Here is a 26,419-nt window from a genome sequence, read left to right as displayed (position 1 = left end):
TTCCAGGGGGGTGTGACCACCATTTGCCTCACGCAGTGCAACACATCTCCTTCGCATAGAGTTGATCTAGTTGTTGACTGTGACCTGTGAAATGTTGTTCCACTCCTCTTCAATGGCTTTGTGAAGTTGATGAATATTGGCAGGAACTGGAACACTCTGTTGTACACACCGATCCAGAGCATCCCAAACATGCTCAATGGGTGACATATCCGGTGATTATGCTGACCACGCAAGAACTGGGATGTTTTCAGCTTCCAGAAATCGTGTACAGATCTTTGCAACACAGGGCCAGGCATCATGCTGCAACATGAGGCAATGTCGTGAATGGATGACACAACAATGGGCCTCAGGATCTCGTCACGGTATATCTGTGCATTCAAAATGCCATCAATAAAATTGTCCATAACATATACCTGCCCATACCATAACCCCACCGCTACCATGGGCCACTCGATCCACAACGTTGACATCAGCAAACTGCTCACACGACAACATACACACTGTCTGCCATCTGCCCTGTACAGTGAAAACCAGAATTCATCTGTAAAGAGAACACCTCTCCAAAGTGCCAGACGCCTTTGAATGTGAGCATTTGCCCACTCAAGTCTTTTACAGTGATGAACTGCAGTCAGGAGGAAATCCCGATGAGGAAGACAAGCATGCAGATGAGCTTCCCTGAGACGATTTGACAGTTTGTGCAGAATTTCTTTGGTTATGCAAACCGATTGTTGCAGCAGCTGTCTGGGTGGCTGGTCTCAGACTCTCTCTGAGATGAAGATGCTGGATGTGGAGGTCCTCCTGGGCTGGTGTGGTTACACGTGGTCTTGCAGTTGTAAGGCCGGTTGGATGTACTGCCAAATTCTCTGAAACGCCTTTGAAGACAGCTTTTGGTAGAGAAATTAACCTTCAATTCACGGGCAACAGCTCTGGTGGACATTCCTGCTGTCAGCAGGCCAAATGCACGCTCCCTCAAAATTTGTGACAGCTGTGGCAAAGTGCTGCGTGATAAAACTGCACATTTTAGAGTGGCCTTTTATGGACTGTGCTCAAGCCAGCCGCCAAGTCAAAAAGCACGGTCAATCTAGCCACCACGTCAGGGATACCACATAAACTGCCTATTACTGTGAACCCATCGGAGAACTGATTTATAACTGTCTGATGTTGAATACCAAAATAACCCCCGCCCCCATACTCATATTACAAAATAAGAGCAAGAATATATATTTGTGGCATTGCTGCATTTAAAAAGCTATAAAAATAAAAGTTCTAGATTGCACAGACCTTTTCCACCTTTGACAGTACACCTTCCCACAGTGTCAGCTGCATCAATTCAGGATTCAGTCATTTCAGGCCACAATCAACAACCTGATCAACTCTATCCGAAGGAGATGTGTTGCACTGCGTGATAAAAACTGCACATTTTAGAGTGGCCTTTTATTGTGACCAGCCTAAAGCACACCTGTGCAGTTATCATGATGTCTAATCAGTATCTTGATATGCCACACCTGTGAGGTGGATGGATTATCTCGACAGAGGAGAATTGCTCACTAACACAGATTTAGACAGATTTGTGAACAATATTTGAGAAAAATTTGCCTTTTGTGTACATAGAAAAAGTCTTAGATCTTTGAGTTCAGCTCATGAAAAATGGGGGTAAAAACATGGGTGTTGTGTTTATAATTTTGTTTGTTGTAGATTGAAAGATTGTTTTATACTATTAGAAATTACATATTTTATATAATATAAAAATGCAATATTAGAAATGTTATATCTATTTATTTTCAGCATGTTTGTTGTAAATGTCAAAAACGTGATTTATGGTCAAATATGAGCAAATTTTTTACCTAAAAATACCTTGTTCATTTTAGGCACGCATTTTCACATTTAAACTGCAAATCAGTACAGAAATCTATTTTAATCCAAATGGTTATAAATATATATTACATTTACGGATATACAGTACGTGTTTTCAGATCTCAGATACAGTCCGGTCAGCCAAATTTTGAATTTCATCTTAATTTTTCACTTGCATTTAAACCTTTTACCATCCACTAATCTGAATACATAGTTCATACTGAAGAAAAAAAATTCTGAGAAAAAAAAATACTGTAACATGAAGTATCTTTAAAATGTTGCTGTTGCCTAGTACGCGCGAAAACCGGACATGATGTGGCGGATGTTGCGTCGATCAATTTTCCCGCGTTTTGGATTGTAGTAGAGGAACTAGTGGAGAGTTGTTGACACAAACAAGCGATCTCGAGCTCCGACATCCAGCCACTAACCAAAACAACAACAACACAGACCCGCAGCTCGTGATCGCTCACTGTGCTGTGAGTAAACGCGCTCCTCATCACGAGACCGTCGACATGCCGCCGAAGAAGCGCAGCAGCGGGACCCCGCCGAAGAAAGAGTTGAAGGGAAACACGAAGAGCGGATCCCCGGACAGCAGCGAGAACGCAGTGCTGAGCCCCGAACGGTGAGGTTACACCACGAGACGGTCCCTAAAAAATACCCCAATGACACAATAGACTGACTCTAATGAATGATCAGTACAGGCAGTCTTCAGTTACTGATAATGTTGGGAGAGGAAGTAAAATATGTAAACAATAAATAAATACCCTATTTTTATTTGTAGTAACTTACGTTAAGTAACAGTTACAAAAGACAGTTGCTAAACATATTAATGCTGCCATTTATTTTAACATTGTTTTTAATAGTTTAGCTATTTTGTAAGAACATTATAATTAGGACGCACACAATATTTAGCTGACGTATTATGGTATTGTTACAGTAGCAGTTATCAGCTTATTTTTTGCCATTGAGGGATGCACAATTTCATTATTATATTTTTTAAAATTAATGTCAAGTAATATTGTGTACAATTTTTAATTAAGCACTTATATTCATTTACTGTATATATTTATTGGGTCAAATACCACTTATTCTATTTCGGGGTCCAGATCAAATAGAAATTACAAAAGTGATAGAGAAATTATAATAAATGCAAGTAAAGTGTCGACTTTAATGTTTAAAACAATTTATGGAAAAATGGCAGTATATGGGTGAAATAATGTTCCATTGTCTTTCAGCCTAATATACATGTTTATGTAAAAATGAAACAACGTACTTCTTCTGACCTGTACTCATTTAAATATATATATATAAAAGGAAAAGTGATCATATGGCTCATGTAGTGCCTAAACAGCTGTCAAGTGTTTTGTATAAGCAGTGTTGCATGACCAGCAGCGCCAGTATGGCGTTCTCCCATAATTACTGTCAGTCACCTCACAATGTGTTTACTCATGTCTGTTGTTTTACCAGACACAAGGACAAGGAGTCTGAGTTTGTGTCTCTGAGCGAGGAGCTTCAGGCCACCAATCCCATCTGTGACCATGCGTGGAGAATTTGGGAGAGGGAGATCAGGTCAATGGACAAAGCAAATGTACGCCATCCTCTCATATCTGCACAACCATTCTAATGTAGTTCCATTATGATTGTCTTCTAACACAAAGTGTGTGTCCTCCATGCTAGATGCCATATTCAAACAGACATCAGTGGGGAGCTTGTCTGTTCATTGCAGGCATGGAGCTTGATGGCATCAGCCTCACCTTCACACAGTTCCTTAAAGTAGTTGGACTAAGGTATGTTTGGCAAATGATTGAATATCATGGAGAACTCCTGGTTTTCTCGCTTAGGATGATGGAAGTTGTCGGAGTGTGATTATGCTTTTAAAGTGTTAATAATGCATGTGCTACACTTGAATTAAGTCGCCCTTCCTGTGCAGTGTAAAGCAGTTCATCAGTCTCGTTAGGAAGATGGATGTAAACGTGGACACAATAAGCCCTAAAGTGAACACTGCTTTGAAACGACTGGAGAACAAGTACGATGTGACACTGGCTCTCTACCAAAGATTTGTGAAGTAAGTGCTCTTGTTCAGTTTTGTTTTAAAGGTCCCGTTCTTTGTGATCCCATGTTTTAAACTTTAGTTAGTGTGTAATGTTGTTGTTAGAGTATAAATAATATCTAAAATTCTAAAGCTCAAAGTTCAATGTCAAGCGAGATATTTTATTTAACAATTCACCTACAAAAAACGACCCGTTTGGACTACATCCCTCTAGTTCTTGCAGTAATGACATCACTAAAACCGTTTTTTGACTAACCTCCGCCCACATGAATACACAAACAGGGGGGGTGTGGTCTTGTTGCGCTTTGTTTAACTCGGTTCCTGAAAATTATAATCCACATGTAAAACTATGTGCAGCACATTTTGCTCATCTCAGGATAGATTCCTCATTCTCAATCAGTTTAATGTCGGATTCACACAATAGATTATTCTTGAAAGATGGAGCAGTTCCCTCTTTATCTGGAGAAGGCGTTGTTTATGGACCACAACCAGTAAGTATATTTAATTATTTAAGTTGGTGTGTTTAACAGTTTCTGTAACTTATTACACAAAAGGCAATGCTGTTTAGCTTTGTGAACTAGATCAAAAACATCAAATGCGATTTTCATGCACATCTTGTGAGTAAAAACGCTCCTGTGATTATAAGTACATCTCCAGCACGTGCGTTCAGATCAGGATTGGCAGTTTTTCAAAACAAATCCTGCCCACTTGCTTCTCAAAACTAGCCCAATCGCGCTTCCAGGAGGGATGCGTGCGTTAAGCTGCTGTCGAATCACAACACAGGAACCGCTGGCACAATCAGAACTCGTCACGTATTTCTGAAGGAGGGGCTTCATAGAACAAGGAAGTCCTCAGCCCTTTTTTATGACAGTGAAAACAGCGGTACACAGATAGGTGAAATGTGTGAAAAATACTTTGTTTTTTTACACGCGAAACATGAACACGTTATATTGCAGACTTTAAACACAATCAAAGCTGCGAAAAACGGGACCTTTAAATTTGTAGTAGTGATATATAATGAACATATGATTAATTTAGCAATGTTTAGATATTGTTGATTTTTATACACAATCAAGATCTACTGTCTGTTAAAAAAACCTGTAATATTGTGAAATGTTATTACAGTTTAAAACAATTTTTTTTTTTTTTTTGTTTATATACTTTAAAATTTAGTAGATTTCAGTGTCACATGATGATAATGTTCTGTTTATGTTAAGCATGCATTGCAGTTTTGTTGTCTGCCACTTTAAATGCTTGAGCTTTTTAAACCAGGATTGATTGTCAATTTAAAAAAAAATTTTTTTTATTGTTCATCAGCTTGAAAAACAATATTCCGACAATATTGTTCCTCTGTGTCGTTATTGTTATAGCTGTGGTGTGGACTTTTCATTTAGAAATGTTTTTTTTTTCATTTAGAAGTCTTTATCGTTATAGTTCTCATCGTTGGTGTAAACGGGTCTTTAGCATCTGAGAACCAGATCTAAGAGGGAAACAGAAAATATTCCTGAATGTATACAGAATGCAAGGATATATAAGGTTACAAGCTCATTCATTACAGTGAAGGACTGAACAGTTGCTAATATGGTGATGCTTGGGCATGCATCAGGGTGTGCTCGCCCTTCCCTCAGGATGACACTTTATTTAGATAATGCATGCATTGCATCATATTTGAAGAATCCGTGACTCATCTCACGTCACTCTTTGGGTGATGAAACCTGTTATGTATTACTGCATTTAAACGGATTTCTGTTTTGCCTTCAATAATTGGTTAAGCTTTTTTGTTGCGTGATCTGCACTATAATAGGCTCATTACTTTCTTCGTGCATTTGAATGAAAAAATAAACATGAAACATTTCTCTGTGAAATTTGTAAACCTGAAGGTGGCAGCAGCCGTATCATTATAAGACAGACCTGCTCTGTGGGTTATTTACCTTTGATTTCGAGCCAGCTGGCCCCAGTTCAGTCTGTTCTTCTGCAGTTACTGAAAAACAGTGCCTCATAGGTGGTGAACAGAAAATCTAGATATGTTGTTGGATGTAAGACTGTGGTCAAGCTGCTTGGTAGTGCTTTGTTTTTGAGTTTCGAGTGCCTTGTGCGAACAGGCTCTGTGGTTATTTATGGCAGCCTCCTTACTGCATCGAAAAAAACATTTATGTCTATAGCAGTCGATAAACTCTTGTTGGACTATATGTGGGTTTCAGTGAATTTATTATGTTGGTTTTTGATCGTGATCTTAACATGGAGTACAAGCTGTAACGGTGGTGACCCGATAATAATTTGAGAAACTCAAATTATTGATTTTCTCTTTAGGTTAAACTTAAATTCGGGCGCCAGACAGGAGTAACCCTGTCAAATGTTTAAGAAAACAAATATCCCAGATAGCATAAATACCACCAGTTACATATATAAACTCACATTCAAAGAAATAAATCACAAACGTCATAGGATTCCATTTAGACAGCTGTATTTCTCACAAGAACAGAAAAAACACCACTTTCAATTATCAGTCACAAGAGCAGAAAAAAAAACACCATTTTCAATTATCAGTGACAAGAACAGAAAAATAAAATAAAATAAACCTTTGAATTATGAGTCGAGGTTCAGTAACGAAAATACAAATAAAATAAAAATAAAAACATATATATATATTTATATTTTACTCACTGCACTGAGGCTTTCCGGTTCTCATCTCAACAACACTCCACGTTTCTTCCGACACCTACTCCTCTCCTCCTTCAGTTTAAATTCCTCCTTTTATTAGATTACCTCATTTCCTCTCTCCTCATTTGGTAAACGAAAATGGGCGGAGACAACATTAATAATTAAAATTTTTGATCTTGGAGTTTTTAGCTCCGCCACAAAGCAAATGATGTATCAAAATAAAAATGGCCAATCTCTCTCTCTCTCTCTCTCTCTCTCTCTATCTATCTATCTATCTATCTATCTATCTATCTATCTATCTATCTATCTATATATATATATATATATATATATATATATATATATATATATATACACATACATACATACATATATATATATATATATATATACCCACACAGGTATACACATGTATACATACATATATACACATACATACATATATATATATATATATATATATATATATATATATATATATATATATATATATATATATATATATATATATATATATATATATATATTTTAAATGCTTTTATTATATATTCTTCCTTTTGTCCACTTTACTTTCTTCCATTTCAAAGATTATCTTAATAAATGTTAAAGGTATGTTAAAAAAATCAAAAAAAAAAAAAAAAAAGATTTACAAGTAATAATATTTGTAAATATTTTTATTTTTAGCTAATAAAAGCGTTGTTGTTATTAATATTAATATCAATATCTCTTCTATTGCATGCAATGTTTAAGTATGCTGAGACTAACAAAGTCCATCTTTAATTTTCCCCCAGGACTTGTGAAAAAATCTCTGCAGAGCCTGACAAAGCAAAGTAAGTCGAAATTCTGTTTCGTCCTGCTGTTCGCCCACCTGTAGTGACCTAAAGAAGATTCTAGAGTTGTTCTGAAACACCAGTGATCTTACTGTCCCATGTTTGTTTCCTTCAAGGAGAACAGAGCTTTGGGAAAGCAGTTGGACCATGTTCCTCTTGGCCAAGGGTGAGTCATTAAGGAAAAATGGACACATTTGTCACATTCTATTGTTTGTCCATGCAAACAACAAAGACGCTTTTACAGTTTCTGCTTTTGTGAGTGGAGTTTCCCCCAGCCTTTCTCTGGATTATATGATGGTGTATCCTCATGAGCAGCACATTGTCACTTGTTTTTGTGTCCTGTACAGGAACATTTCTGCAGATGGAGGATGACCTCGTGATAGCCTTCCAACTGCTGCTGTGTGTTCTGGAATTCTTCACCAAGCGTTTCACTCCTTCTCTGCTTCAGTCACCCTACAGTGAGTTTTCCTTACCTTCCTCTGCTCGAGGGACAGCAGGGGCAAATGTTTTAAATGCCATTTGAGATAATAAGTGAAAATATTGTCAGTGCCTCACTAAGAAACCCTTTTCCCAAAACTTTGGGCATATACAAATAATTATTGTTATCAGTGTTTTCCTGCTGATATTTGCAGAATTTATTACAATAACAATCTATTTAGTGTTATTTTGGGCTATAAAAAATATGGTCAGTGAAATGTGTGACTTCCATTTGTGACGCTTTCTTAAAAACAGCCTTATTTACTTGGAATGACAAAAATACATTTTTTCTCCCATTTTCATGTCAGAGTCGGCAGTTAGTTCATCCACCTTGAGTCCTCCGACCAGGACATCCCGACGTAATCAAGGCAAAGCCAAACCCCGTCCTCCAGAGATGGATGTGCAGTTGCTGGAAACACTGTGCAAGGAGAGCGACTGCAGTTTGGATGAGGTTGACACTCATTCAGACACAATCCCATCAGCCATTGCAAGCTTTCAAAAACAGCTTGTGTCTGTAAAATCTGCATTTACGTGACCAATGCGTGAATAGTAGCTCATTGCATACATGGAGCTTTTTCTTTTTTCTAACTAGAGGCCATATTATTTTCTTTTCCAGGTGAAAAATGTGTACCAGACCACTTTCCGTGCGTTCCTGGACTCTGTGGGTCTTTCAGGAGTCCAAGGGCTTCCTCCCGTGAGTAATAAACAATGAAAGCTGCTTCTGCTTTTTTCAGCTATAGGGTTTTTAGATAACTAATCAAATCCCCATGGGGTACTTCCCACCTTGGACTATGAATTTGAACTTGCCTGTATAATATTTTATGGCCTGTTACATGTTGGACTATGTACACAGTTTTATAGACTCTCTGTTTGCACGGTGATAATTAGGAATGCTATTGCAGGTTCAGCTCTGATTATTAACAATAAAGTAACAGCTATGAGAAAGACATACAATACAATTTCCTTCCAAAGCCAAATTAAAGTAATCCTTGTGGCATCCATCTGTTTTCCTTTTATTATAGCTAGAAACACTTTCCAAGCAATATGAGGAACTGTACCACAAAAACAAGGACTTAGATGCCAGGTTGTTCTTGGTTGATGATGAGACTCTTTTTCCCAACAAAATAGAAGTGTGAGTGTGTTCAAATTAAAATAATGTTTTCATACGTTTCTGTAGCTACATATGTTTTTGAAATAAATATCCATATTCCTCGTAGATCAAAGGTGGAAATGACTCCAAGAAAGAATCTGTCTGGAGATGACGTTGCAATTCCAGTCCCACAGACCCCAATCAGGTTCGACTTTGCTGCTTCAATACCCAGAACATGAAAGAACGAGACAATTCTCCTACATTTATTTATATATTAAAATTAATACAAAGCACCAAACCAGCAAATTAGAATGATTTCTGAAGGATCCTTAATCTTTGAAAACAGCTTGGGAATTTGCTCACTAGTCAGGGTCAGAGTCGTTTGTGTGAATGGTATTATGTGCACACAACAGTTTTGTAATGCTCTAAGCTCATGCCACATGACGGGATTCCCTCTGAGATCTGGTTTCGATGTTTTCATGTGGCCTCCAAAGCTTATCCTGGGTACTCTATACAGTAATAGTGCTCTAACGGATGAAGGACGTATATCAGGAAAAGTACCTCTTCTGAGTTTGAGACCTTGCTGAACAGAAGGTTGTCTTGAAATTATTTGACCATAATGGAAACTTATGGTCAATTTTAAGTCCTGCCAACACCTTTTTTCCTTTTCACTCATGTTCCCTGTTTTGTCTCTAGGGCTGCAATGAACTCCATACAGCAGCTCAGGGTCGATCTCACCTCAGCCAGTGACCAGCCCTCAAGCAATCTCCTGGTCTATTATAAGGTATTTACTTAAAACATATATTTTGTTTCCTTGATAGAAAGGCCAGATCCATATTATACAGAGACAAAGTGATATATAATGTGTATTATTTGTAATGTGTTGGTCAGAACTGCACTGTTGACCCGACTGAAGAGATCAGAAAGCGGGTTGAAGAATTGGGTCAGGTCTTTATCAAGAGGTTTGCTCAGGCTGTGGGCCAGCACTGTGAGGGGCTTGGAAGAAAGGTATTTTTTTTTTTAGTTCTCCGGCAAAAAAAAAAAAAAAGTAATCCTACATTTAAAAAATGCTTGTTGATATCACATTCATGAGTTCGCCTACCAATGTATGAGAGGTACGCAGCTTTCACTCTCACCAAACGAACATTACTAACCAATCAGAAGTTTTTTTTCTCTTAAAAAGACGAGACGCGCCTTAGCTGATGAATGGAAAAGAAGCCTGGGTCTCAAACACAACACATTGAAAAAGCTGCGAGGCGCAATGGTCAAAGATTTCCATCTAATGTCATATTTACATAGAAAAGCTATTAAAAAAGCAACAGAGCTTTGTAAACAGCTCAGAGTAATCACATCATCTCCATAAGAATTATATGATTGTCAGAATTAATTTAACGGGATTTTTGGAAAGGTCCTGTTCACATACAGTATGATCTCTTGCTGGTAATTTACCAGTAAAGACTGTATGTGTGAAAGGAGCTTAATTATTCCTCTGTATTTTCAGTGAGTTTGGGTTGCTTGATTAACGTTCATCTGGGAAAACTCAAAACGTTCAAACATTTCTAAATATGCGATTTATTGTACATAGTTTTTTAACTAATTTAACTAATCTAGTGCTTAACTAATGATTATTTTGCAAATCAAGTGAGTAATCTAATATTTTTTTAGTAATACATATAGAACTAAGTTGAAAAACAGCCTTTAATATAACTATTTTAGGGATGCATGATAAATATCTGCACAATATTCTTTTTATTATGTGACACTGAAGACTAGGGAGTAATGATGCTGAAAATTCTGCTTGAACATCACAGGAAGAAATAATTGTAAAGTATATTAAAATAGAATACTATCATTTTAAATTGTAAAATTAAACGATATTATAAAAAAAGAAAAGAAATGCAGCCTTGGTGAGACATTTTTTCAAAACGTTATCTTATTAACATCTTATTAAAATGTTTTTTTTTTTTTTATCACCCCCAAACTTTTTAACCATAATGTAGCTTTTGTACAACAAAGGGACAAACTTTTTTGTGTGTGTTTTCAGCGGTTTAATCTTGGTGCCCAGCTCTACTACAAAGTCATGGAGTCCATGCTTAAATCGGTAATACTTATTGAAACTTCCAATCATATTATTAGTTGTACTTTTATTTTTCTGTTGGTCACATTTGTGGTGTTTTTAGGAGGAGAAGAGATTATCTGTCCAAAACTTCAGGTAAGAACAATACGAGCAGCATCTTATGCTCATGTGTCATTTATCAGTTGATCATAAGAAATCTGTAATTTCGATCTGAAATATACACGGACAGTTTATCATGTTACTTCCTTTTTTTTTAGTAAACTTCTCAACAATGCAGCATTTCATACCTCATTGCTTGCATGCGCCCTGGAAGTTGTTATGGCAACCTATGTTGGTAAGTAATTTTAAGTGTTTTTTTAAACACTCATAGTTTGACCCAAAGTCTTTTTTTAGCTTCAGTTTATAGATCTGTATTTAAGAGAACAATCTCGTGTAAATTAGCCACACATGTTGCTTCTTTTTCCAGGGAACTCCTTAAAGAGTGGAGGTTTTGGCCGCAGCTCAGGAGCCAGTGATTCCGTCGAAACTGATCTGTGCTTCCCCTGGATCTTAAACGTCTTCCAGCTGCCTGCTTTCCACTTCTACAAGGTGATCGAGAGCTTCATTAAAGCTGAGCCCACCCTGAAACATGATATGATGAAGCACCTGGAGCAGTGCGAACATGTCATCATGGAGAGTCTCGCATGGAAAGCCGTGAGTAACTTTCTGCCACCATTTATGTGGATTGTTTCCTTCATTCAGTCACTGATACGTGTTTAGCTACTCTCCTTAGTAGCCCTTTAAATGACGTTTCAAACTTTTCATGGTCCATAACATCAATTTCTAGTTTAGGATCTGTGATGTTGCTGAGCAAACACCTCATTGACTAGCACTTCCTCTACTGCCGGTCGGCTCTTTGTGAACCAGGCTGCTGGAAAAATAGTAAATGAGGGGGTTTAGACAGCAGTTGGTGCTGGCCAGTGAGAGCACGACAGGATGGAGCACTTTTGTGACTTGAGCCAGAACGCAGCTGTGCACGAGGCCCACCTGTGTGAGAGTGTAACCTAGTAGATTGAGGTGATAAGGGGTAAAGCAGACAAAAAAGACCACCAGGACCCAGTAGATGACGGTGAGTGTGCGTCGGTGCCAGATCTTCCTGCGGTGTGGCAGTCTACAGAGCACACGGAGTATGCTGCAGTAGCTGAATAGCAGGAGCAGTGCGGGCAACAGATAGGCCATTTGCACCAAGCCGAGAGCTGCTAGGATTATAGTACGGTGGCGTTTGGAAGAAGGATCCAAGAGGCACGACTTGTTCCATCGGGATGCTGCCGAATACAGAAAAGGCAGAGTGAGGCTGAGGGCCAGGACCAGGCACCAGATCCCAACGCTTAGCATGCGAGCGGTACGAACCTTCCTCAGGTGCTGATGTAGAGGGTGAACCACGGCAAAGTAGCGGTCTACTCCAATACACACCAGGAAGAAGATTCCTCCATATAGGCTGATATACTTTAACGTGAAGGTCAGCTGACAGAAAGCACCTCCTGGAGACCAGTCGTTGGTGTGGTTCGAGGTAGTAGCGGCTTTGTTGTGATAATAATAGATTCGCAGGGGGAGAGAGATCATGAAGAAGATATCTGCTACGGCCAGGTTGGCCATGTAGACAGCCGTGCTTGTGAACATTTGAGGCATCCTGCAGAAACGCCGCAGCGCTGTGGCATTGCCGACGACGCCGAATATGAAGATCATGCTGTAGGAGATCTTGTAGTAGGTGAAGCGGTAGCTGATGTCCACCGTGCAGTTGGCTGGGATAGATATGTACGTAGTGTTATGGAGATCCATGATCACTTTCAGCTTGGCCGGCCTTTGTTTGCAACAATCAAAACCTGCTTCTTGCAGTCCAGAACCAAATGAGGAACCTGTCTTTGGCGAGAGGGAAAATGACTGCATGGTTATACTGATAGTAACCGTTTTAATTATGATATAATAAAAGGTTTCCGACACCGAAGTGGAGTTGAGTGTCACCTATTCATATAGTCATCTCGAAATGTAGAAGGAAATTTACAAAGTTACAACTTCCTCTTCATGTAAAGTGAACCACCTGTTCTCCACCAGGTTATAATCAGAAAGGGCGGCAATGTCTGTTTGACCTGTCTTTATGAAATGGAAAGGTAAAGTGATTGAATTATGACGGAGGAGGTCTTCATTTTGAAACCAGCTGTTGCTGCCAGTAAAGGACCCTAGAAGTTTCATTCATGTTAAACTGCCTGTCGTTTGTCCTCATTGTAAATACACACATTTAAACTTTTCTAATGAATGTTAAATGGATTGAATAATATTAATTAATTTTTTCTGCTACATTAAAGAATACTTTAAGAAATATTTGGTCTAAGCTTAGTATAGAAACATGGAAAGACTTATTTAGTGTAATTTTTTCTAATTTATCTATAAAAAAATTTTATGGTGCTCAAATATACTGTTTGTTATATGCTATGGATTAATATTAATTCAATTCAAGTTTATTTGTATAGCACTTTTCAAGACGCAAATCATTGCAAAGCAGCTTTACAGAAAATGAAAGTTTCTACATGTGTATATATAGTATAATGAAATATATATATATATATATATATATATATATATATATATATATATATATATATACACTACCATAATGTGGTGGATTCAGGTAGAAAAGGTTTTTAATTATCAAATTGAGCATGTAAATTATAAATGAACTTTAACAAACTCATAGAGCAATCTAGTCTTAATGGAAATTTGTAGAGAACATTTAAATCATAGATAGCATAGATAGAGTAAACTCACCAGTTTGCTTTATCTCCTCCATTTCTCTTGGTTAGTTGAACATGCTCGGTTCACAGTCATGCTTGAGTGAAGGTGCCTTTAACAGATATTAAGCCTTTATATACTGTCACACTAAATCAATAAACTTTTGTGTGTGTGTGTGTGTATGCATGTACCATATAACTGTTCAAATCTGGATGGGGCTGTGTGGATTTATTATTAATATAGTAGTTCAGCTCTGGATACAGCTGCAGTCTACTTTAAATAGTAATAAAAAAAAACACACATACAGCTGGAAACCTTTAGTTAATCATACTGCTTAAATTTTTAAAAGATAATAAATTTCTTCACATTTACAAGTCAAATTTACAAGTCAAATGCAGATATTTAGGCTTTATTTACTGCAGATTTTAATTCACTCAGTAAGCATATTTTACTTCTATTACCTTTTTTATTTTTTATAAACTGAAATCACACGGTTTCCTACAAAGTGTGAAACCAAAAAGGTGTTTAAAAAAATCCCACCAACACCTTTATCTTGTACAAGCAGTTTTGGTTTTCCGTGGCACCTTGTTTATTGCTGTTGCAAAGGAGATGTTATCTTAATGGCAAATGTAGATGAGGTTTTGCAGAAATGGAAAAATGACTCATTTCACTGAAATCATCAGTGAAAGCATTAATAGGAATTTGTTAATCTACAAAACCAATTTAGTAATTTTAAGCTTCATATGCCATCCATTTTCCATAGTGACATTATAGCTATTTAAATTCCAGATTGTTGAAAATTGTCTTTTTCTAAAGGGAGAAAGAAAACTATTATTATTATTATTATGTATTTATTTATTTTTAAACCCTTTCTGTAACTTGCTTTCACTTGTCCGTCTCGGTCCAAGGATCTGTTGTGTAAGTCACTGTCTAGCTGGATTTTCCCAGGACTGCGCATGTTTTGATCCATTTAAATGTTAAGCACTACACAGAAAATATTAGTTGGTCTATGCATGTCGACTCAACTACTATAAAGACTCACTAACCGTTTGATTCAGTGATAGATTTTCTCAAGAGGTTTCTCAGAATCACATCAAAGATTCACAAGTTCTATACTGATTAAATGGTCTTTTTATCTTCTCGTTTATAGATGGATTACCCTCAAACATTGTCGATATTCACACATTGGACCCAAGTGAAAATTACAGATGTGTTGTTGTAGAGTTTAAGAACTTAATGCCTATTAGGGTCACACTGGAAGTGGATATTTGCCAAGTGAATGCACAGAAATCCTGCTGCTAGTGACACGCACAACAAAGATGATATTTTTGTGAATCTACCCATTTCCACTGACTAATCATAGGGTATTTTATTTATAACCAAAAATATAGTTAGTGTAGTCACAGTTTACTGATTTCCTAAGTGCTGACATTTCATTATTAATTTATTTTTGTAACACTGTCCTATTTTTTATATGCATGCAAGGCATATTATTAAGAAATAAAATTACACTTTGATATTTTTATTACCATTTATATCCAGAAAACAGCATTTACAGTAATTGCTCAAAAATGCAGCATGCTTTTGAGCTGAAAATGTCTTGACCAGTCTTGCAGCGGCTTATTCCATTCCATTCCATCCAGACTTGTGCGTATGCATGGCAGCAAGATCACATGCGAAGCCTGCTGCCTATCGTTTACATAAAATGCCCTTTAGAGGTATGATTTGAAAGTCTTTCACAGCATGCCTCCTGGGCATATGATTGTGCAAGGAATGCAGTGTTGAGTGATGGAGCAGGGCTTGTTCTCTCCTGTTCAACGCTCCTGAAATGCAGCTTTTTGTTCCTTCAGTGGTATGTTTTAAAAACTGTATTTAAAAAAATATATTTTAAAATATAATGCGATCATAAAATCAGAAATCATAATGTACATATAAAAATGATAGAAAAGATGAAAAACACTGCTTGAACTATTGCTGGGTTAAACTCTAACAGTATATAAGCGGCACACCCTGCAGACCTGTTCACCTTAATTTCTTACACTGACAAGCCTTGATATAATCAGTAGACCAAAGCCCATATAGTGTCATTGTTCTCTGAGAGTCACTCCCTTTTCTGCTCACTATTTGTCCTCTGATTAAATGGATATAATGGAATTTGTTTACCTTAATCGTGATTTGGCTTGCAAAACAATACAAACTTGTCTGATTTGCCCAGGAATAAACACGAAACGACACATGGGAATATTTTATCAGATCATTTTATACCCCAAGTGTCATTTGTTACAAGGCACTGGCAGTTTTGTGAATGTTGTTATTATACATAAACTAGAGGTTTATTGCATTAATACATTTAAATGTGAAACAAAATAATGAAATATGTTTAGATGGTAACACTTTACAATAAGTTTAAATTAACATTTCGTTAATTTAATAGCTCATATGAAATAACAATTAATAAAAGCATTGAACAATTTAGCTCATTTGTACATTTACATTTTGTACAAATTAAGAGTTTATTTTGAACGAACATGAATTAACATAGTTATTTATAAATTAATATTAAGCTGGATTATTAAATGCTGTAAAAAATATTCATTATTAATTAATATGTAAAGTGCTGCTGTTTTTCAAGGTGAAGCAAGAAAGTTTAAGGACTAATCAATCTGTTGTTTGCCTTGAAATGTAGCACTTTGTACAAAAATACTTTTTTTTTTTTTTTAGTTCTTGGCCATATACAGTTTTTATACAGTTACAGGATCAATAATCCATTACGAAAAAGGATAGTTGAGTTTGGTCTGTAAACACAAATCCATTCTAGCACCAAGATGATACTCAGACTTTATACTTTTTCAAGTTCACTGCCTGAACTTTGCTCATATTGAAGACTCTTCAATGATGAATTTAACTTTAAGAGATGTGATTTTATTCATCGAATCACTTCTGTTGTTAACACTATTGTTAATTGTGTCGTTTAGCGTGTTTTTGCGGAGAGCTAAAGACTTCCGTTTAATAGAGTTCTGAATCGTCTCGGAGGTAAAGTAATAGATCACTGGGTCAAAGCAACAGTTGGTCACGGCGATGCAAAATGCAATTGGATAAATTGTCCGGACCACTGACTCCACAGTGCAGTTTGTAATAACCTGACTTCGAACCAGGGTGTATAAGACCAGATTGACATTGTATGGAATGAAGCAAAAACAAAAGATAAGCAAGTGCACCACAATCATACGCAATATCTTAGCCTTGTTCAACTGCCCTCCACGGCTGATGCTTTCCGGGTTCCGTAAGGTCTGTAGGACCCTCATAGAGCAGATGAAGTTGATCATCAGTGGAATCAGGAAACCCAACGTTTCCATAAACACCACAACTTTTGATACCATGGACTTCCACTGGGAGTTTGAGTAGTTTTCAAAACAGTACATTTGGTTGTTTGTAAATGAAGTGTCCATCACGAAACCTGCGGTTAGGCTTCCCGACAGCAGAACCACCCAGATCACGGAGCAGGCTATTCTAGCATTGCGCTTGGTCCTCAGCGTTCTAGACGCGAAGGGATAAACGATTGCCAGGTAGCGGTCCATGCTGATGCACGTGAGGAAGAGGATACTGCCGTACATGTTGGTGTAGAACAAGGCCACTGAGATTTTGCAGAGAGCGTTACCAAAAGGCCACTCACGTTTAATAAAGTAGAATGTCCTGAAAGGCAAGGTCAAGACGAAGAGGATGTCCGAGACCACAAGGTTCATCATGTATGTTGTGGTCTCATTGCGCATTTTCAGTCTGCAAACAAAAATGTACATGGCCACCATGTTGAAGAGCAGCCCGAGAATAAAGACAATACTGAAAACGGAGCTGTATAACACATATTTAAATTCATCATTGGAACAGCTTGAATTGTTCATCCCTGTCATTGTCATTGATTAGAGTTTGGTTTAAAAGGAGTCAATCAGTGCTTTGAGAAGGTCAGAGAGCCCAAACATGAAATTCTATGAAGAGCCAGTGTGCATACATTTCACAGAGCTGCCTTCTTGCCACTCTTATCATATCGCATAATCTTACTGTCAAAGTGTGAAAGCTTGCACGTAAGCATTTGCAACCACATCAGTTTACCTTCTTTTTCCTCTCAACAAGGCATGGTGGATCCTTTGGGTGTGTTTTAATAAATAACCACCTTGTTACAGGCACAGGAAGTTCGTTTCTAGACGGTTGTTCTTCATATTCACAGTTCCAAAATGCTCACAAGATTCCTGGCCTCAGTCTTGAGTCTTTCATGAAAGGATGATCCATAGCCTGTTGATGTTCTTCACGAAGAAGAGCGATGTGAAATTTCCACCAACCAACCTGGTTTAATTTCCGTTTCTTGTTCCTTGAGTTGGTCCCATCGCTCTGTGATTTGTAGTTGGATCTTCTTTGTCTCATCGAGATCTTAGTCTTTGCCTGTTACTCTGTTGTAGCCATGTGAGGCTTTTAGTATCCAACCTGCTGCTCGGTCTGTGGTTTATGCAGGGTGTTTTTCTTCCCGTGGAGGACTGGAAGGCAGACAAGAGGGTGGGGCTGGAGTTAAAGCACCTCCTTTCCATCTGTTACTCTCTCACGCACGTACAATACATGAGAATCAGTGTCCTGTAGAGTTCACATTGGTTTGATTTGTTTCTTTTAGAATCATCTTTGAACGTTAAGGGCAAGCAGTGTTTCTGTAATATTAAAGAGAAGATTTTCAGTTGTTTGGTTTGTTACATAATTAGATAATTTATAGTAGAGACTTTTTATTTTTTACTGCTGTTATTATAGGTCAGGGGTCTAGATCCAGATCCAAGATTGGTGCCACCTGAACTATGAATCATTGGTCATTATACAATAAAAAAGAAAAAGGTTTGTGTAAAGTACATTTAAAGTATAAATTTTTAGTAGTTGTATTAAGTATTTGTGATTCTGTACTGCTAGAATGAGTGGTCTTTGAGACTGATTTGTCTAATTTTATACTATTATACTAAATCAGTATGAATCCCATTGTGAAAGTTAGCTTTTTGAGAAATGCATATATTAAAGTTATATACAACATACCGTATTTAGTTTTAAAATGTGTATTTTGGGACACTTCATTGTTCAGATCTTTGCTAGAAAGTGGTTTGTCATTTTTGTTTTGCCTTTTCCTTGTAGTTTCATATAAGGGGTGTGTGCATGTGTTGTACGCAAGACCACATTGGTCATTATTGATTCCTAGGTACATACAAAGAGGGATTGCCAGTCCAAAGTTCACACATTTAAATCGACGTGACATCATACATACAACACAATATGCAACCTCAAATAGCTTGTAAATCAAGGGAGTGTCAAGAGTTCATTATAAGTTTTGTCCAACTGGTTATTTGAAGGAAATTATTTGAGTCAAAAGCTTACTAATGCAAAAAAATATTAAACCTTTTTTCGATCCTTATCTGTCCTTCTCTTTTCTTATCTTAAGGGTGAATTGTTAAATCACCAAGGGAGTTTTATTTATATTTTTTTATAGATTTTTATCTCTTAAAGTGTTTTAGAGCTTAATATAATTATTATAAATATAAAAAAATATTTGGGAATAAACTATATAAATGCATTTTTTTTTTTTTTTTTTTTTTTTTTTTTTTTTTTTTTTTTTTACATAGTGTTCAAATGAAATGGGCCTCATTCAGTGTAAGATGCATTGTTTCCTCTAAGCAGTTCACCTTTATAGGCCAATTATACACCGCAGAGACAAAAACCAACAAACAAGTTGGCTCAAGTTGGCTGTTGGATTTAGAGTTTTATATAAAAAGGTGGAAACAAACTCTAACCAACACCAACAAGGTTAACACACTGATCCAACAGACTAGTTTTGCTGCTGTTTGTCTGTGCAGTGTGAATTGGCCTTATGAGTCATTCTCGGTTTCGGATCCATAATGTATGTGAACATCTTGTTCTTCTGTGCAGAACTCTCCTCTCTATGATCTCCTCAAGCAGTCTCGTGAGGAAGGACCTGGTGAACAGGCAGAGCCCCCCTCGACACTAAACCAACCCCTACATCACAATCACACCGCTGCTGACCTGTAAGTCATCCCTCAGAACAAGGACTGTGCAATTCTGTGCCACTCACAACATCCGGTTTAAGAGGAGACCGCATCATATGTAAAAGAATAAATTCATTTATTAGTTACCTTTGATATTAGGGCTAGTTTAAAGGTGCAAGGTGTACATTTTAGCGGCATCTAGTGGTGAGGGTTGTGAATTGCAACCAATGGCTCAGTCCCCCGCTCACCCCTCCCTTTAGATAAGCTATGGTGGCTGACAGGTAAAGATGTCGCCTGTAAAGAAAGCAGAGAGCAATGAGATTTCTTTACAAAGGTAAATCAAGGAATTATATTTACTTATTCAATAAATCAGTGTTATTGTGAATGTTAATGTACTTGTTCATCATTGTCAGTGTTTTAATTCGCAAAATCAACAAAGTGATGAAACACGCTCTGTAGAGCAGTTTGTCCATCTAGGGCTACTGTAAAACATGGTGGTGACTTCCATGTAAGGAGACCTGTGGTGTATGTAGCTAATAATTGCTCTATCTTAGTTAATAAAAACATAAGGGGTAATTAAGAAAGCTATTTATACACCTCTGAAAACATAGTTATATAGTATATTGCATTTCTGTAAATAGATTGTTGTAAATATAACACATTGCACCTTTAAATGGAGAAATCAACTCTTTTAGAGTCAATTTCTACCACTACTAATGCATAACATAACATGCAGCTGCAATGTCTAAAATTAATTTGGGTTAAAGAGGAAATTTGTCCCATTCTATCATAGGAAGTGGTTGCATAACCAAAGCATGGGAAATCAGTACAAGGTTGTTGTGGTGATGTGAACTCGCATCTGAATCAACATCTTTGGCATGTTTGTCACGCTCAAACATTAAGACTTTACCCTCAGCCTTTGACACAAAATGCCTCAACAACGATTAGTAAAAGGTTTAGCTTAAATCTTCATTTAGAAAGGGGATTAAAATTTCCTTAGATTGCTAAATGATTTTATCATGTGATTTGACTTTTATTGGTGCATTTTGAGATTGTTTAATTGGTGTACATGAAGCTAAAAAAAAAAAGTGAGCATGCAACTAGTCTGAATTTAAGGGAATGCATGCCATCAGATGGAAAATATAATATAATATATAATATATTTTTTTTTTGGGGGGGGGGGGGGGCTATAAATTAGTTTTCTTTTTATTCTTTCCCGCAGAGCTAGTTGTTGAAATAGCTATTGTCTAATTCAAAGTCCGATTAGTCATAGTTGAGTCTATTGCTGCACTAGAAGATTAATGCTAGTTTCAAGGGACCTTTGCTTGAGGACGAAGTAGCTTGATTTATTTTAACAAACAGGGAACCAAAAGTCTGGTTTTTTTTTTTTTTTTTTTTTTTTTTTTTTGCAAACAAGCTCATATATTATTAGGCAACAGGTGCTGTGCACACAAAGAGACTTTTGTCTGTGAGCTGTGGTAAGTTTAGGGTATACAAATGTCTCTAAAATGAGGTCAACCTCTTGCATATAGTCAGCCTCACTCACTAGTTTTGTGTGATTCTGAGAAACAGTTGACATTTCAGTTCATATATACATACAGTAGATTGTAGTCGGTTTAAAAAAAAAAAACTCAAGTTAACATCCACTTTGAAAACATTTTTCAAGCAAATTATGAATGATCAAACCAATATTTAAGTTATTTGCTGCTAATCTTCTCTTCCATTTTCATTCAAAAAGTGTGTGTGTGTGTCACATTGTTAAATTGTAATATTTCACTGTATTTCTGTATTCTGCTGTGTTTTTGATCAAATAAATAAAGGGCCCTATTTTAACGATCTGAAACGCAAGTGTCAAAGCGAGAAGCGCAAATAACTTTGTGGGCGGGTCTCGGCGCTGTTGCTATTTTCAAACAGAGGTTGATAAATGGCAAATCTAAAATGGGTTGGTCTGAAGTAGCTTCATTATTCATAGGTGTGGTTTGGGCGTAACGTGAAATAAACCAATCAGAGCATCATCCAACATTCCCTTTAAAAGCATGTGCGCAAGTTCCATTATGGATTGCTATTATTATGGCGTATTTACCAGGCGCACACCAGGAGCGTGCTTTAGACTAGGTTTTTTCTGGTCAGTGGCGCAATTGTTTAATGGAACAGCAAAATAGCACCAGGGATTGTTTGCGTCGGAACAAGCCTCCTTTTTTGCGCTGAACCACCCAGGGAGCGCAAGTTCATTCACTAGTTTAGCGACGTGCTTCTGTGGGTGCAAGATAGGGCCCAAAGACTTAAGACTTCGAAAATGTTATAAAATCTCAAACATCTCAGTTTTTAACCTCCGACATTCATTAGCTTTCCCATTTTGATCTTCATTTCATTGGCAGTATGTGATGCGTTTAACATTCTCACCTTGCTCAGGTATCTCTCTCCTGTTCGACCGAGCCGACAACCCCCGGCAACAGAGGCCGAGCCCCCCACACCAGGCTCCAAAGCACTCCGTTCAAACTCTCTGAGCCTCTTCTACAAAAAATGTACGTTAAAGCAAAGTTTACATTCAAATGCAGTGAGTTCTGAAAAGAACATTTAAAGCTTTTTTGCTCTCCTAAAACCAGTTTGTGTGTGTGTATTTGTTACTTTTTCAGTGTACAGGATGGCCTACCTGCGACTGAAAACACTGTTCTCGCACCTGCTGACCTCACACCCAGAACTGGAGCCAATAATATGGACCTTGCTTCAGCACACCCTCCAGAACGAGTATGAGTTAATGCGAGACAGACACTTAGACCAGGTACTACCAAATTTTTTTTCATTAATGATATAACAACCTGCATTTGCATTCTATTCGCTTTTGAGTTTATTCAATGTCATGATTAAAAAACTTGACCCTCTCCTCCCTCTTTTCTTTAAAGTTGATTATGTCGGCTATGTATGCCATATGCAAGGTGAAGAACGTGGACTTGCGCTTCAAAACGATTGTGACCGCTTACAAAGAGATGCCTAATACTAATCAGGAGGTGAGAGTCAATCGCTCTTGTTTCCTTTTAAATGATTTAATTCAGATGATCATTCAAATACAAAAAGAAAGAACCTTAAGTGATATTAACAAATGCTCAAGCTAACGTTCTCTTTATTTTTCCCGAATGTGTTAGACGTTTAAGCGTGTGCTTATCAGAGAGGGACAGTACGACTCCATCATTGTTTTCTACAACCTGGTCTTCATGCAGAAGCTGAAGACTAACATTCTTCAGTATTCCTCTCCTCGGGTGAGGCGCTCACTTTTAAAATCTTTACTTGTGTTATACTGCCCCCTAGTAGACTGAAGTCAAGTTCAAATGAATTCAAGATTTCATAGCAACTTTTGGTTGACCTGAGGCTGTTTCTGTTTGACTCCCAGCCTCCGCCTCTGTCTCCCATTCCCCGCATCCCCTGCAGCCCCTATAAAAACTCTCCTCTGCGGGTGCCTGGCAGCAATAACGTCTATGTCTCCCCTTTGAAAAGCAGCCGTATGTCCCCAGTGGTCATGACCCCACGGAGCAGGTCTGTGTTCACATCTCTCATCAGTTTTGGACACAGAATCTTTACACTTTAAATCCTGTACTGTCTTTTGACTAGATAACTTTCATCTTTTGCTATTATTTTGGGATGAGGCATGAGGTTGACTAGTTTTTTGTTGTGTTCTGTTTATGGTATTAATTGTGCTGTATCTTTTCTTTTATGGTATCCTGAACAGAATTCTTATATCTATCGGCGAATCCTTTGGGGTTAGTGATTAAAAGCATTAATTGAATGTTGAATCCATTTTAAATATGTTAGGCTTTATATAAAATCTCTCTCTCTTGATCTCAACAGTCTGCAGACAAATTTCAAAAAATTAATGAGATGGTGAGCAGCACCGATTGGACCCTCAAGAGGAGTCTGGCTGGAGGCTCCGCCCCCAAACCCCTGAAGAGATTACGGTTTGACATGGATGGGCAAGATGAAGCTGATGGAAGGTGGGATTTATGTTCTATTTTTTTTTTTTTATTTACCTCTCCAAGTTTAAATCCAGTGAATCATTCAGAATTTGTTCATTTTTAGCAAATCGAGTGGCGAGTCAACACTGATCCAGAAGCTGGCTGAGATGAGTAAGTTTCCAACATCCCCCGTGCATGTCTCTTGTCTAAATTACGAGCTAGTTTCCCAGAACCACAAAGATACTCAAGCCATCACACTTCCTCCTGTCTGTATATATATATGTTTTTTTTCCTTTATGAGTCAGATGTTGGTTTTTATTATATAGTGCAAATTAGAGGTCAGTTGTATAACCACAATCCTTTGTCTCTAGCTGTTGCGTATCACAGTAGGAAATTCAAAGAATAAATGGTTTCAGTTTGAATATACGTGTTATTTATTCCTTTGATGTCCAGGCTGAATTAGTGTTACATGATTCTTCAGAAATCATTCTTATACAGTGGGGAAAATATTTATTCGATCCCCTGCTGATTTTGCAAGTTTGTTCACTTACAAAGAAATTAAGTGTCTGTAATTTTTGTCTGAAATTTTTATGGTAGGTTTATTGTAACAGATAGAGAGAGAATATCAACCACAAAATTCAGAAAAACACATTATATAAAGGCTAGAGATTGATTTGCAAATGCATATTGAAATACATTCTATCTGCTGTTTTTGTTCAGACCGTAGTAGAAATAGACGCATATTTCTATGCAGCAAACAAGCAGAGTTGTAAATGTGAATTGTAAGGATTGAGATTTTATTTTATTTGTGCAAGTAAGAAAAAAAAAGTCTTAAATATGATCTTAGAAATCCTGAAAAATCCCCGTGAATGATAGTGTACGTTAAAGAAGCACATGGCATAGCTTTGAATAATCAGATTAATTCAATATTTCTGAAATCTAATGTACTTCAGCATATTTTATTTTATTTTCTTTTTATGTGAGAACTGATGGATGCAAACCAAAAGACAAAATTGTTTGTAAGTCTGGCATCAGTGCAATAACAGCTTTACATGTAACACTTCTGATTTGTTGAGCCGCATTAGAAGCTGTTATACAACAGCTGACACACACACACACACACACACCTGCAAGTTGCTCTGCTTGAAACACTAATCCTTTAAGTTCCTCTTATTGATCCTGTTTTGGATGCATCCTGCTGTATATTTTTGCATAACTCATTTTTTTTTCTGCATTCTTACACTCAAATAATGTGAAGTAGTCCTGCTGCACTATTCATTGTAAAGCAAAAACCATGCATTTTGGATTGCTGTGTTGAAAAATAAAATAAAAATAATTTCTGAAGTGTCATGTGACATTAAAAACTGGAGTAATGGGTGATGAAAATTGAGCTTTTCCATCACATGCATAAATAATTATTTTTTCTAATATATCAAAAAAGAAAATGTATTTTAAATTATAGGTATATATATATATATTTCTTCAATAGAACTTTTTTTTTACTATGATTAATCAAATAAATGCAGTCTTGATGAGCATAAGAGTTTTTCTTTAATAATTAAGAATGACAAGAATTCCATATTTTCCAGCCTGATTTTTAACAAATAAAATTAGTTTTTTATTGGGCCTAATTACATTCAAATAGAAACATTGCAAAATACCGTTATCAAAAGATGCAAATCATCATTGTATAATTCAGCATCACCTTTTGATGATGCTATTGCTTGAACATTTCTTCTCGTCCCTTCAGGCTCGACACGTTCTCGTATGCAGGAACAGAAACTGAAGGAGGAGTCCATTAAAGAGCATCCAGGGCCCTAAATAAATCCACTTTGTACTGCCTGAGAAAAACCACTCCACCACTGAAAGGGAAACGTTCACATGCCTGGGTTTTGTTACTACTACATTTTGGACTTCTCCTCCTGCACTGCATTTCCTGAAATTGCACAGGTGCTTTTTCTGTGTTGTTTCATTTTAGTTTGTTTTAAGCTTCTGAGGGTCCATGAAGGAAGTTTTATTCTTTTAGGAAATTACTTGACGCATACCTCATTTTTGGGATCGGTTTTGTTTTCCATAAATTTTAGAGCTGTCTATTTTCCTCATTGCTGTACATGAAACAGTGATTTACACAGGGTGTAAGATCAAATTTTACAAAAGTGTTTGCTTTAATCATGTATTGTGAAGGCATTTGGCAGTATTGAACCTTGCTGGTGGCCTTTCTTATTTCTTTGAGGACTCCTTGTTTTGCGTGATAGAAGTAAATGGATTTAATTTTGAAACCTTATTATTAATTTGTAGCCGTTTCAGCATTACTGGGTTTTTAGTATGTGATTGTTGTGTAAGTGGATGTGCGTGTGCATGTGTTTGTCAATACAGATGGTCCTCTGTCTGACCTTTTTATGTTCTTCCTGGACTGCGTTGTTGTTTCTGCTGTTGGTTTTTAAGACCGTTTTAGAGCTTTTGTTACTAATATTAAAAAAAAGATTATGTTATACCTCAAATGTTTTTTTATTATTATTATTATGTAATGCTTCAAAAGTTTAACAACTGATTTGTTTGTCAAAGAATAATAAAATGCGTCCTGTTTTGATTTAAGGAAGACAGTGGCACCTTTATCTGCCCCCCGTTGCCACAAACCAAGACT

At 37.0% G+C, this 26,419-nt stretch overlaps 3 protein-coding genes across 3 annotated transcripts; 1 reads left to right on the top strand and 2 right to left on the bottom strand.

Moving 5' to 3' along the window:
- Positions 1-2,169: 2,169 nt before the first annotated feature.
- Positions 2,170-26,370, top strand: LOC113064297 (retinoblastoma-associated protein). The gene is made up of 27 exons (XM_026234988.1): positions 2,170-2,476; positions 3,322-3,442; positions 3,532-3,641; positions 3,785-3,919; positions 7,357-7,395; positions 7,512-7,561; positions 7,743-7,853; positions 8,181-8,323; positions 8,489-8,566; positions 8,895-9,004; positions 9,090-9,167; positions 9,659-9,746; positions 9,854-9,970; positions 11,007-11,063; positions 11,143-11,174; positions 11,297-11,373; positions 11,506-11,732; positions 19,752-19,867; positions 22,241-22,353; positions 22,465-22,610; positions 22,732-22,836; positions 22,972-23,085; positions 23,217-23,359; positions 23,553-23,583; positions 23,672-23,814; positions 23,900-23,946; positions 25,526-26,370. Exons 1-27 carry the CDS (start codon positions 2,367-2,369, stop codon positions 25,594-25,596), a joined length of 2,712 nt encoding a protein of 903 aa, XP_026090773.1. The 5' UTR covers positions 2,170-2,366; the 3' UTR covers positions 25,597-26,370.
- Positions 11,742-13,484, bottom strand: LOC113064298 (lysophosphatidic acid receptor 6). The gene has a single exon (XM_026234990.1). The coding sequence runs from the start codon at positions 12,963-12,965 to the stop codon at positions 11,898-11,900; it is 1,068 nt and encodes a 355-aa protein (XP_026090775.1). The 5' UTR covers positions 12,966-13,484; the 3' UTR covers positions 11,742-11,897.
- LOC113064299 (lysophosphatidic acid receptor 6-like) lies at positions 15,315-19,266 on the bottom strand. Its single transcript, XM_026234991.1, has one exon. The coding sequence runs from the start codon at positions 17,717-17,719 to the stop codon at positions 16,679-16,681; it is 1,041 nt and encodes a 346-aa protein (XP_026090776.1). The 5' UTR covers positions 17,720-19,266; the 3' UTR covers positions 15,315-16,678.
- Positions 26,371-26,419: the final 49 nt, after the last annotated feature.

This window comes from Carassius auratus, chromosome 46, assembly GCF_003368295.1.
Source record: "Carassius auratus strain Wakin chromosome 46, ASM336829v1, whole genome shotgun sequence".
NCBI classification, from domain to species: domain Eukaryota; kingdom Metazoa; phylum Chordata; class Actinopteri; order Cypriniformes; family Cyprinidae; genus Carassius; species Carassius auratus.
Note: the sequence above shows the minus strand (reverse complement) of the source record. Positions and strands in the feature narration are given on the sequence as shown.

Bases quoted from the DNA above. Each gene is read 5' to 3' on its own strand.
- LOC113064298 (XM_026234990.1), bottom strand. From the start codon at position 12,965: ATGCAGTCATTTTCCCTCTCGCCAAAGACAGGTTCCTCATTTGGTTCT.
- LOC113064299 (XM_026234991.1), bottom strand. From the start codon at position 17,719: ATGACAATGACAGGGATGAACAATTCAAGCTGTTCCAATGATGAATTT.
- LOC113064297 (XM_026234988.1), top strand. From the start codon at position 2,367: ATGCCGCCGAAGAAGCGCAGCAGCGGGACCCCGCCGAAGAAAGAGTTG. The intron at 2,477-3,321 runs GTGAGGTTACAC...TTGTTTTACCAG, and splicing joins GCAGTGCTGAGCCCCGAACG to ACACAAGGACAAGGAGTCTG. The intron at 11,064-11,142 runs GTAATACTTATT...TGGTGTTTTTAG, and splicing joins TGGAGTCCATGCTTAAATCG to GAGGAGAAGAGATTATCTGT.